Here is a 13,352-nt window from a genome sequence, read left to right as displayed (position 1 = left end):
GATAGGCAGAAAGATGAAGGTCATGAGATCAGATTGAAGAGGTGAATACATGTCTTCAGTATTCATAAACTTTTGTAAAAATCACAGAATTCGAAGACAATTCACATGTGCAGATACTCCTCAGCAGAATGCAAGAGTTGAAAGGAAGAATGGGACTTTAGTAGACAGTGCTAGAGCAATGCTTAGTGAGAAACATGTTCCGAATCAGTATTGGACAGAAGCAATCGCCACTACAAACTATTTGCTTAATCGGCTTCCTACCGAACCGATACAGGGTATAACTCCTTATGAAGCATTCACTGGACATAAGCTACATATTGGGTATCTCCGCATATTTGGTTGCATAGCATATGCTCACATACATGATGATCATTGCAGAAAATTGGATGCGAAGTCACGCAAATGCATTATGGTTGGCTACAGTGAAGAAAACAAAGCATATGAGTTGTACGATCCCATCAACCGCAAAGTCATTATCTCTAGAGATGTAATCTTCGATAAGGAATTAGAATGGAAAACCTCAAATACTTAGGAGATGGAAGCATCGACTTCACAGTCATTTACAGAATAGGTTGATGAAGAAGAGCAAGAATTGCCAGAAACACCCACAACAGCTTAGACGGTCTACTAGGGAAAGCAAAAATCACGAAATTTGAAGACAATTCATATGTGTAGATACGCCTCAGCAGAATGTAAGAGTTAAAAGCAAGAATGGGACTTTAGCAAACAGTGCTAGAGCAATGCTCAGTGAGAAGCATGTTCCGAATCAATATTGGGTAGAAGTAATCGCTATTGTAAACTATTTGCTTAATCGGCTTTTTCCCGAACCGATACATGGTATGACTTCTTATTAAGCATTTATTGGACATAAGCTACATATTGGGCATCTTCGCATATTTGGTTGCATAGCATATGCTTACATATATGATGATCATCGCAGAAAATTGGATGCGAAGTCACGCAAATACATGATGGTTGGCTACAGTGAAGAAAGCAAAGCATACAAGTTGTATGATCCCATCGACCGCAAAGTCATTATCTCCAGAGGTGTAATCTTCGATGAGGAATTAGAATGAAAAACCTTAAATACACAGGAGATGGAAGCATCGACTTCACAGTCATCTACAAAACATGTTGATGAAGAAGAGCAAGAATTGCCGGAAACACCCACAACAGAGCCACATTAGCTTGGACGGTTTACTAGGGAAAGCAGACCTCCAGCTAGATTGACATATGCTCAGAAAGGCAAAGCAAATGGGGTTGAAACTACCAACTATGCTCTTATGACTATCATCATGGTTACAGAAGAGCCAGTGTACTTTGAAGACGCAGTAGATAAGCCAGAATGGCAAACTGCTATGAATGAAGAAATGGATGCTTTGTATAAGAATAATACTTGGGCATTATATGACCCTCCACTAGGAAAGAAGGCCATAGCAAACAAATGGGTATACAAAGTGAAGTACAATTCAAATGGTAGTATTCAAAGTTAGACTAGTTGCAAAAGGATTTGCACACTAATATGGTTAGGATTATGATGAGACTTATGCCCCAGTAGCAAAGATGGATTCCATACGGTTCTTGATATCACTAGTGACACTCAGTAGATGGAATGTGTATTGGCTCGATGTCAAGAATGCATTTCTTAATGGTTACCTAAACAAGGAAGTCTATATGCAACAACTAGCAGGTTATGTTAAACTAGGAAAGGAGAATAAGGTTTGCCATCTCAAGAAAAGTCTCTATGGCTTAAAATAAGCACCCAGAAGTTGATATAGTAGAATCGACAAGTATTTTGCTGATTTGGGATACATGAAATCCAATGCAGATCATACTCTCTACTACAAAGTTTAAGGGAAAGACATTACTATTGCACTTTTATACGTAGATGATTTGATTGTGACAGGAAGTAAGGATAGCTTCATCAGAAAACTAAAACAAGACTTATATGCAGAGTTCGACATGAAAGATCTTGGACTTATGCACTATTGCCTTTGAATTGAGTTCTGGAGAAGATTCAGATAGCACATTTATGAGTCAGCTTGTAGATTGTAGATTTAGTAAGTTTCAAACTCTGTTCCATAGGAGTGGCTGCAATCTCATATGGTAGATTGTAAGATTGCAGCCACTCCCATGGAACACAGTTTGAAACTTACTAAAGATATAGAAAAGCCTACAGTCAATGACAGATACTACAAGCAGCTCATTGGATCTCTTATATATCTGACTATTACACGGCGAGATATTTGTTATGCAGTAAGCTTACTAGCACAGTTTATGGCAAATTCAAGTCTCACTGGAATACAGTTAAAAGAGTCTTGAGATACATCAGAGGTATAAGATAGTTTGGGATAGAATATAAAGAAAGTCATCCACGGTTACATGGATACTATGACAATGACTATGCCGGAGATCATGAGACCAGGAGATCGATATAGGGATATGCATTTTTCCTTGATCAAGGTGCTATATCATGGTTATGAAACAAACAACCAACTGTTTCTTTGTCTTCGATTGAAGCTATATATAGAGCACTCGCTACAGGTGCATGTGAGGCTATATGGCTCAAAAGACTATTGTTAAAAACGGATTACTTTGATGAGTCAAAGCCAACAACAATATACTGTGATAATCAATTGGCTCAAGCATTGGCCAAGAATCGAGTATATCACTCCAGGACAAAGCACATTGATGTTAGAGAGCACTTCATCAGAGAAAGAGTGTTACTTGGTGACATCATACTGTAACATTGTGATAGCAAAGAAAATATTGCAGACATCTTTACCAAATCACTCGGTAAAGAGCTACTCGAGAAATACCGACTAGCTCTTGGTTTGACGCAAAGGAAGGACATTCCCATTAAAGGGGTATGATGGAAGGTAATGTTTAGTCCTTCTTCGATTCCTCAGAATCATCATCTTGAGGGAAGGCCTACTTTATGATGTTGATCTTGAGGGAAGGTGTTGAGAGTTCACGCTCAACATCATGTGATTATGTGTGCATAGCATCATCACGTGATCATATGTGCATATCACTAACCCAATAGAGTGCTATAAAGGAAAGGGTTAGATGTCCTAACCCTAACCCTAAATGGGTTTGTATATATTTTATTTTTTCAACTAAATCTAGTGTACAATTAGTCATTTGTGGTGTGCTCTCTAGCTGTGCATTCTCTCCTCATCTCCACTCTTCTCCTCTCCCCTCTTCATATTTTGTCAGAGTAACCTTTGGTGTTGTCGAACCCGAGGAGGAAGCAGTGCTCATGCTAGCTTGCAACATCTGTTTGTGTTGGAGCAACATGGCTTCCTAGTCGAGTCGGTGTTGCTTCTCGGCTTGGGTCATCTCGTCACGCCGAAGTGCCAGGTAAGAGTTGTTTTTCGTTTTGAGAGTCCCTTGCCTTCTTGAGGGTTTTCCTCTTTTGTAGTTTTTTTCTTCTTCGAGCTATTTCTACATCTCCTCTAGCTGCTTGTCTTTCGCCCAATTGCCATGAAGTTTCTTCAAGTTGGGATAGGAGGAGTCGATTTTGTTCCATAAGCTTCTCTAACATTGCTTGAGTGCTTGGCGGAAGCGTACTTTCTTTGTCTTCCTGGTAGTGGAAAATTTTCTCTTCTTCTCTCTACTAGTCCATGATGCTGGTCTGTGTGTCCTTTCCGGATCTCAACAAGACCATGCACTCGCGGTAGTCAAGCTGGATTATAGACCGAAGCTCTGATATCAATGTAATATGCAACGGTTAATGATCGTGAAATGCGTAGCAAGACCTCCTTTAAACCTTTGTGCGAGGCGTATGCGTATGCACCATAGAGAGGTAAGGGTTAGAGAGAATGTAGACGACACTGGATTTACCCATTGAGGGCCCCCTTCGCCAAATAGGGAAGAATTTGCTTTATACTCGGAGAACTGAAAAAGATACAAATAACACTCCTTGAGAGAGCACAGGAGGCAACTCTGAGGATGACCCTTCGACATTGAGAGTTGACCCATGAATGCTTGAGAAGCAACCCAGTCTCGACCAAGACCAACGCTGCCCACACAGAAGATGTGGACCATTGTGCAAGGCTATTGAAGAGGCTCGTGCTTTCCCCGGACATGCAGCGGAGCTGCGTGAGTGAGAGAGATGAAGGGAAGACGGGAATCTGAGATATGGAGCCTGAGAGATCTATATAAAAGCTGAGAGATATGGAACTAAAGAGAGCTGTGAGAGAACTGTGAAAAAGAGCTGAAAACTGTAAAAGAAAGCTGCTGAAATAGGAACCCCAAACCTCTACTCTGAGCCAGCTATGGTGCTGCACGGACACGTTCCTGGATCACCCTTAGGGTCTGCTGAATTGATGGCTGTCTTGCAGGGGATGTTTTGAAGGGCTGAGGGCTGCACCGGGCTGAAGAGAGAGGCTGAACTGGAGGGGAGCTGAATGAGGAATGAGGGCAGCAAACCCCCCTTTAAATAGGGGGCTGTGGGGTGTGCCAACGAGCCCCAAATGGGCCAACCAGCCAGTCGGCTGGTTGGTCTCACTTGCCTACCCTTTGCTGCTTAGGGAGGGGCACCGGGCAGCCTATAAAAGCAGCCCTTCCCCAGCACACTTTCCCTTGATGGGAGCTCACTTGGTCCAGCCCTTTGGGGGCCTTCCTGGGCTCCTAACCTAGGCTGAGACCTAGACCTAGCTAAAACCCTAAGACAGAAATACTAACCTATTGTTCTCCAATGGGTACTAGTGAACAAGGACCGACTTGACCTAAGGCTGAGAGACTGACCTATGTAGCTTGTGCCTGATTGTCCTTGGACAAGGGCTCACAATGGGGCACGGCATACGACAAAATATCTCATCATAGGAGCTATCTGCACTTTGTGGAAGACGCTAGTTGGTGCATGTGACAGAGAGAGTTCTTGAAGGCCCACTCTATGGTTATATTGTTGCATGTTGAAATATACGTCCAAACTAGCCTCTGTTTATAATCAATTAACACACTTCCAGGGTTTTTTTGCTTTGTTGGTTCTTCCCTCCTTGCATTGATGGTAGGGGTCATTAAGATAACACCGAGAGCATGCGCTTAAAGCCCCTCCGGTCTTTGCATCTTTAACAACTTTCGCTAGATCTTTGTTTGTCCAGCCGAAGGTGGTGTGCCTTGCAGGATACATGAAGCCATAGCAAATTGGCTCCACAAGCAAATTCTTGCAAGAATACACCTTTGAGAGGAGGTGAATCTATGCTTGTGGGATCATTTCTTGCAATAGGGTACTGAGAGATCACTATCGAGTGTGTGTAGGAACATAGGCTTGGTCATGCTCTAGTCTATGTTTAAGAATATGGGTTCAGGTTTGGATAGTTGAAGTCTTGCAAGGCGCACATGAGTAATGTAATAAAAAAATAAAAGGAGGACACAATGGCAATGGCATGGTAAGTAGGCATATGTAAAGCACGGCTTAGTCTGCCCTTTACTACTGGAGTGCTGACATAAATTTAGTAGGAAAAACTTTGTATAAATGGATACTCAAGAGTGATTGTGTGGGTGTGTGCATGTGTGTGGATATGTATGTGTGAGAGTGTATGCTTATACTATGTGGTATACACCCATCATTGGGTGTTGATGACATTGGTTGGGATGTATATTGCTAGTCCTTGCTATGCATGATAGAGTTTAGGGTTTGAACCATAAGAGTGGGCTAGTAGTTTGAATTAACACGAGGCTTTGTTATGGAGATTTGGCAATCATGGGTCCTCAGTGTCTAGCTCTCTTTCTTGCTTCCAGAACATCGGCGAGGGTGTGTGAAGGGTGTGAAAGAGGTGCATGGATGTTGAAGGGCATCTACGATTAGCATTGGGAAGAGAGGACTGATACCCTTGAGGTAGGGAGATGGGCTTCATGGCAAGAAGCAAAGACAATTTGACCTTCACACAGACATACTTGGTTTCCATTCAGGTTAATAAGGAATGAGGTGCATAGTCCTGAAGGAATGTGGTGATGCCTTATGGTCAAACTAGCTCTTGCACTCACAAGGGTTCGGGGATGCAGAGTGGCCATCTAGAAGCAGTGCGGAATGAAGCGGGATCATTTGCAGAGACAAAGAAAAGATATGAAAGTTACTGTTTGTGCAGGTGTATTGGTAGTGTTTGGGAACTTGGGTTGGGTTGCATTGGAACTCAGGATTGGTTGGCATCGTGTTGGCATGGATCAACTCTCTGTCACAACTCTTTTCTAATGCTCATGTTGCTTGATGTGAATCAACTCTTCTTCATGAGTCTTTTCCAACATTGATGTTGCTTGATTTTAAGTTTCATCGTTGATTGGGAATGCATTGTATGATAATGTTCTTTGTTTGCACCTGGGACGGGTGATATCTTTGGTAGGAGATGGCTATGTAGCTGTCTAGATTCCATAGTGACTCATTGCTTTTCGGAAGAATGACTCAAAGGGGCAGTTGTTGACACACCTTCGGTTGGTGCTTTTTTGATGCAGGCCCAAAGGTGCTACATGGCAATGGGTTGATGGGCATATCAGTCCTGTTTGCAAAGGCGGGGTTTGGGATTTTGTGGGTGCATCTATAGGCGGCTTACTTGTTCTAGTGTGTCTCAGCAGGGCTGATGGAGAGGGCTTGACAACAACTAGAGCATACTCTGAAATTGCGTCATTAGTAATTACTAGCGGGCAATGGTGTAATGGAGCCTTTACCCTAGTTAGCTTTCCAATGCCGCTTGGGGACAATAAAGCATGGCCTTCTTCTTGCCTCCTGCTCTCCACCATTTCGTCAACGCACCTCTTTCCTCCCTCTCTTTCAATCCTCGAGGTTCATCGCAACTCCATCTCACGTGTCTTTTGCTTTGCACTCCATGTTCGACTGTATTGAAATTGACTCCAGCTCCTTTGGGATGTTCGAGCTAAGAGTCCCTTTTTGGGAAACTCTGTATTCAGGAGCGCTTTGTTTGCCACTGAAGGTAGAGGCCAGGAGGCATGCACCCCGAACAGAAAGTGCCAAGGTCCGGAACCTTCGGGCTCGAAAACTGGTATTGCTTGGACCAAATTTGACTCGAGAATTGCAAACTTGTTAAAGCGGAGTTTGATTTTGGAGCAAATCAAAGGCATGTGTTTGTCTTGTCATTAACGAAATCTTGAGTATGTGATTTATGAGTTATGTTCTGTGATTTTTTTGTATTTACGATGTATGATTTCCAAGCAAAAAGTTCAAGGCATGAGCGGATTCGACTCTTTATCATTTTAACTGTTGTATGTGTGTACAGCTTACCGGCACCAGTGAAAGGCCAAGGCTATTGGTTTTCTGTTCAGATAAGCACTTGTATGCCGTGATCATCGATGACACAAACAAGCAGACTGTTTTGTCAGCATCCACCTCCCAACTGAGCATTAATGTTGTGGAAAAGCAATCTGATTGCCCTATTGTGGTAAGCGGTACAAATTCTTTGAGTGATGATTGCAAGTATAGTTCGGTCCCCTAGAAGTATACCTTGTCGATTGTAACTTCTCTTGTCACCATCTTTGTTTAGAAATCAACATTGCTTTCAGTTGAAAGTATTGTTAGAGAAGTTTCTAAAGCCTCAAGTCCTTGGTCTTAAAAGCACTCTTATTTTAAGAAAAGAGCTTATGATTACGATAGTAACTTATCCTAATCTCGATAAGATAGGTCTAAATTCTATGTTAAAGTCACCTCAATTTATGAGTGCTCTTTCTTGTTGGGTTAGAGGGGTTTGGAAGCATCCAGTGATTGCTTGGAAATAGATGAAAAGATTAGGACAAAAGGCCTTCAATTATGCAGACATGCGTAGAAACCTTACAAAGGCTAGCCATTCTTAGTAGCCCTTGTTGCACTACTAAAAAGTTAGGTCCTTTCATTTAGGACATGGTATTGCTGATACTTCTGTCCTTCCTGCTACCTTTCTACGGGAGCTTTTCTTAAAAGGCACAAAATTTTGACTTTCTTCTTCTAAGGATTCGTGCAGGGTCAGAGGCACATTTTCCTTCTAAGCTTTCCCTGTAAGCACAATTATAGGTTGAGATTAGGTTTGTGTGGGTATTAATCCTAGTCTGGGCTAAATTACGATTTAAGGGTTTTGTCATGTTGGCAGCCCTTTGTAACTTCTTTCTTGCAACTTCATTTCAATAAATCTTGGGTTAGGATGGGTAGTGAGCCAAAATGCCTCATAAATAGCTGATTTTTAATCATTTTCAAAGCATATAATAGAAGGTTCTTTTCTTTTTTTCTTTTCCCCTTTTTTTTTGGTTGGGGGGGGAGAGGATTCGTGAATCGGGAACCTGCAGTTATTATTTTACTATTTCATGACAGATGAAGAAGTTGCTGTCAAGGTAAAATTCTAAATTTGTCTAATATGTCAAAACGGTTCAAATATGTTCATAAACTGTGGAGAAAATAAAGGTTAACGTGGAGAAACATTGGCTTGTTCCGAGTGCCTTAGAGTGGCTCTAAACTTTGTAACACTTTAAATGAAATCTCCAAAAAATCCATTTGACAGCTCTATGCAGTTGGTGTGATCTATGACTAGTTTGAGAAATTCCTAGCATTGTGTTTGCATTTCCAGAAAAAGGATTTACTCATCTTGTCCTCTTTTTGGTTTCAACAAGTTCAAGCTTTGTTGATCTGCCATTAGCACCCAGCAGGGTGCCACTGAATCAGTTAAGTTGTGTTCTCAGGAAGCTGCAAAAAAAGTTGGTGAAGAGGTAGCTAAACAGTGTTTGAAACAAGGGATCACAAAGGTAATTTTTTACAGGAGGGGATCCTCACATAGACAACGAGTGACGGCTTTTAGACATGCAGCCCAAGATCAAGGTCTAGAAATACAGTTTCCCCGATGATTCACCTTATAAGCTCAACCATGAAGTGAAATGAAATGAATGATTACGGCTCACAGGATCCCTTTGAGGTTGAGGATTTTGTTTGGTTGTTTTTGCTTAGGTATTCAATTTATTATACTAGTGGTTGCATTTGGAGCTACTTTTCAACAGAAAGATGATCACAGAAAATGATTAGCTGTTCCCGGGGCTAGTGTTCCTCTTATGTATGCTTCCAACGTGGTGAGGCTATCTTGGAAGAAACTGAATGGCTAACATTGGCATTCTATGAGAAGGCCCCATTTATGTAGGATTTTCTAGCCATAGGTTTCAGTCAAATTATCTAAGCCTAAAGGTTTGGACTCCATAAGGTATAAAAACTACACTTATCATTTTCAGTTGAATTCTGTGTTTGGGTTTCTGAATTCATCCAGGATATGGGAAGGTGTCCAAAGTCAAAGCCTATCATTTTTGAGTCTCAGTAGGCTTTGTTTTTCAATTGTTGCGTATCTATTGTTTGAGTGCAAACTAATAAGCTGTTCACCATGTGCCAAAACAATCCGAGAAAGTGCATACTCTGTGATGGAAGAATCCATGTCAGTGATAAGACAAATGTGGTGCTTGTGACCTACGCATGCTACTCCCATTCCCATCAATGCACCATCAAATACTAGTCTCTTTCAAGTGGACCTATGACCCTTGTGAGTTGTGTAACCCATGGATAACCATGCATATATCATCAACAATCTTACCCCCTCATTAAGTCCTTCATTCTCATTGATCAAAATGTCTGCTCTCATTGTCTGATTTCATGAATCACTCTAGGGCCATCTCAACTTCAATATAATTGCACCCTCATCAAATAAGCTCAAAGAAATTGATACCATAGTATCCATAAATACATGTGTGCATTGCAACCTATGTCAAATGTGTATATATTTTTGGCCAAAGTTGACTTTGTAAATTACAAACTAAAACTATAGTCATCACAAAGAAATTGATTGCACAATGGTACTTTGCAATCATCAATTCGATCTTACAAGTGCGGCCTTTCACTAAGAAACCTTGAAATTATTATCCCTTGTATTGTTTCCAAAGCTGTACACAATTATAGCCATATTTTCTCTTCAAATTTTGCTTTACATTGATGATCCGCTCTGCTAGTTCTATTTGGCCATAAGACCAGTCTTGACAACTAGTTTGTGAGCTTCCTATTGATGCTTGTTCATACATAGCTTTAGTGAGCTTTTGTTCTTCACTGCTTCTTCCTTGTTTGAGTTTCTAGTTTTGGATGTATTTGACACTTTTACTTTTTTTTTACATTGAACCCATTGGTGCTCATGTCTTTGCGTTATAGTACATTACTCATGGTAGATAGTAAGTCGTTTTCCAGAATACATGGCATCAGCTAGTGGGAATCAAGCATTAGAGAAGGCAAAAAGGAATTTTGGTATGTATGTTGAGAGTTTATTTTCATGACATTGGGGAGAGAGAGAGAGAGAGAGAGAGAGAGAGAGAGGGTATTTTGAATGTGTGTTTAATGTGTATATATGTTATGGTCTTATTTTCATAGATGTTGAACCCATAACTGGCCCATAATCTCCCTTATATGCAAATCTACTTATGCATTGACCCAATGCCCATTTCCTTTATATTCATGAACTTATTGGCCCTACAAGGGTCTTAGGGTAGTGTGGTTTTTTTGGGCTTGGGTGAATACTTGGTCAATTTGACGGGGTTAGCGGAACCCTTAGGGTTAGGTAGGGGTTAGTGGTGTGGTTAGTGTAAACTTTAGGGTTAGGTTAGGGTTAGTAGGGTGGTTAGGGTTCTTATCACTTTAGTGGTTTCATTTAGTTTTTGGAGTAGCACCTGTCTCCCTTCTTCCGTTTGTCTCTCTTCTTTCGAAATGGGGTTTCTCCTTCGTGTGTTAGTCCATTCTCCTCAATGGTGTTTCTCCTTCGTGCGTTAGTCCATTTTGTGTTGTGTCAAGTTGTATGCACCAAATGGAGGGTTGGCGGGGTGTTGCTTCTTCGGTGGTTGGAGGCTTAGTCTGGAGCTCCCGCCTAGTTATGGCGGAGCCGACTTAATGGGAGGTTGGTTGTGCGTTTCTTTCGGCATTTGTTGCAGGTTGACACGGTCGATCGGGGAAAATACATACATCCCACAAAAGCGGACATGCAACACGTTATTGTTGCATGTCGGTTATTAGGGATAGAGTAGAAGGGCCTTCCAAATATTGTGTTGTTAGTGTGTGGGAAGTGAACGATGTCAGTTGCGTAAGTATTGGTGTTTGGAGTCGGTTGCAGAACTTTGTAGAACATTGCATGCTTTTAGATGTTATTTTTTGTTTTCCTTCCTGAGGGCTCGCTTGTAAAAGGATGGATGGTGATAAGCTAATGGTATATCGTTTGTCTGTACTACTGCAATTCTTTGTTCGAAGCTTTGAAAAGTCTAGTCTTCTGCTTTGGTGATGGCAAGTGTTTGCGAAGTAGACATGTCTGAATGCATGGAAGGGCTATGTACTGTTTTGGTGATGTTCTAAAGATGCGAATTTGTTTGTCTCAATGAACATACTGCATAGTCAATCATTTAACTCTTTTAAATATTAGAAACTTTTAATCTAGTGAAACATTTTATTTTTTTGTGTAATAACTTCTACATCAATATCCACCTTCAAATCCACCTCTACATGTTTTTAATGAGAAATACTTACGTTTATTACCACATTCAAAAATAATAAAGAATTATCTACTAATGTATTCTAATCGTTAATTGCAACTATGAAACTATAATAATGTAAGAATGTCGACATCTCTCGACAACTTGCTCTTATCCTTTTGCAAACATATTATTCTAACACTCTTTCAAAAATCTCCCACACTCTACGTTCAAAGCAATCAACATGACAAGTGACCACTACTCTGAACAAATGAATATCGACCTAGAATTTCTTAAACTATAAGTGTATCTTCTTGTGTATATCTTACATGCTAAAATTCCATATCATACCAAAAGCATGAAGAAAAGCAATCTATATACAATGCACAAAAATTTTAGAACAATTTGAATTCTAGACAGCAAAATGGGGTCAACCATTCTTTAAGTTTATGTTGTTTCCACAGTTGTATCCCCAAATCAAAAGCATTACCCAATACATCAAACAATTACTATATAATAACTATTTCTATTGCATCGAAGACTTATTTTTGCAGCATGTTTTCTTCTACACATTCGGTTTCGAATTTGAAATACACCATTTCCATAAGCAAATTGAAGCTCTATCTTCTAAACTAACACAGCCTATACAAAAGCCACAAAAATTGCAGCTTCTCGTAATAAGTAACCCAGATATGCTAAATTTCCCATCTGTAATTGACATAAGAACAACAAAGTATACTCGTTGGACCAGAGACATGGGTTGTGTTTTAGAAAACATGATTAATGAAAGCACACTCACTTATACCACTGAAGTGATGGACATCTTAAATAAAAAATTCCCAGAAGCTATTCTACGTAGTGACATTGTCAAACATAAGATTCTAGACATTAAAAAAAAAGCAAAAAAAGTCCATAGTAAAACACAAGCACGATTGTACTAACCAAGACACTTAATAGCACAATTAGCTACAATATCATAATGAGGTAACAACAATACTTGTACTAGAACAAACCTTAAACTCACAATTGAAAATGACAACACGCAAACGTAAGCGAGCATGCATAATAGATGAATGTATGACATTACAAAAATACTCAAAAGCATTTGGAACTTTTTCAAAGTTTGTAGAAAAATATATTACCTCAATTTGAGACACTCCAAAATATGAATGTTTATCATGTGAGCGTTTATTGTTTAGAAAAAAAACAACATACGCAAAAGAAATTATACACGCTTGGATAATAACCAACAGACAACAAAATGTTCCTTTCGAAAAGAAGAGACATCGAATTTGTAGAGAATGCAAGACATTAATAAAACTAAATACCATGCCAAAGTATTTTGTTCCTCACCAAATAAAGTGAAACACAGAGTTGTTAAATGTGGTAATTCTTAATGATATTGAAGAACGATTAATTGCTCCAAGAATAGCATTTACTCAAATAAGAGAACTAACACATAGTGGTTAGTACGGAATGCATGGTAGCATTGTAAATGTGATGGCTAACACGAGTAAAATCCAGCATATATTACGAAGCATATATTTTCAAGTTTTATTAACGATGAATCATCAATAATACTTGGAATTAAAAAAAACTACAATATAAAAGCGCATACTTAATGGGGAAAGTTAGACCAACTATTCTTATGTGAGCGTTACATACACTTGTTTAAACACCACTTTACAAATCTAATAATGTTCAAATCAACCAATAGTGGACACAACATTTGCAAGAAATCTATCCAAATGATACTGATGAAACTTATATAGATACTCTGATCCATAACATCATTACAGCTAAACAGGTCATAGATTACGTAATTAATATCAACTACATAGCCCCTTGCAAAAATAATAGACCGTTGGGCCTATTTCAAGACAAGAATAGTGAAG

General features: G+C 39.8%; 1 protein-coding gene across 1 annotated transcript in view; it reads left to right on the top strand.

Moving 5' to 3' along the window:
• Positions 1 to 9,281, top strand: part of LOC147890866 (large ribosomal subunit protein uL18c-like) — a 42,808-nt gene extending 33,527 nt beyond the window's left edge. Inside the window, exons 3-7 of the mRNA XM_087389908.1 lie at positions 6,457 to 6,784; positions 6,910 to 7,001; positions 7,236 to 7,397; positions 8,662 to 8,724; positions 8,924 to 9,281. Of these exons, the coding sequence (XP_087246034.1) occupies positions 6,709 to 6,784; positions 6,910 to 7,001; positions 7,236 to 7,397; positions 8,662 to 8,724; positions 8,924 to 8,944 (414 nt within the window). The 5' untranslated portion in view covers positions 6,457 to 6,708 and the 3' untranslated portion in view covers positions 8,945 to 9,281. The remainder of the gene's footprint in view (positions 1 to 6,456; positions 6,785 to 6,909; positions 7,002 to 7,235; positions 7,398 to 8,661; positions 8,725 to 8,923) is intronic.
• The last annotated feature ends 4,071 nt before the right edge of the window (positions 9,282 to 13,352 follow it).

Source organism: Dipteris shenzhenensis, chromosome 18 (genome assembly GCF_047967505.1).
Source record: "Dipteris shenzhenensis isolate YYH24624 ecotype China chromosome 18, Dip_SZ_1.0, whole genome shotgun sequence".
NCBI classification, from domain to species: Eukaryota; Viridiplantae; Streptophyta; class Polypodiopsida; order Gleicheniales; family Dipteridaceae; genus Dipteris; species Dipteris shenzhenensis.
Note: the sequence above shows the minus strand (reverse complement) of the source record. Positions and strands in the feature narration are given on the sequence as shown.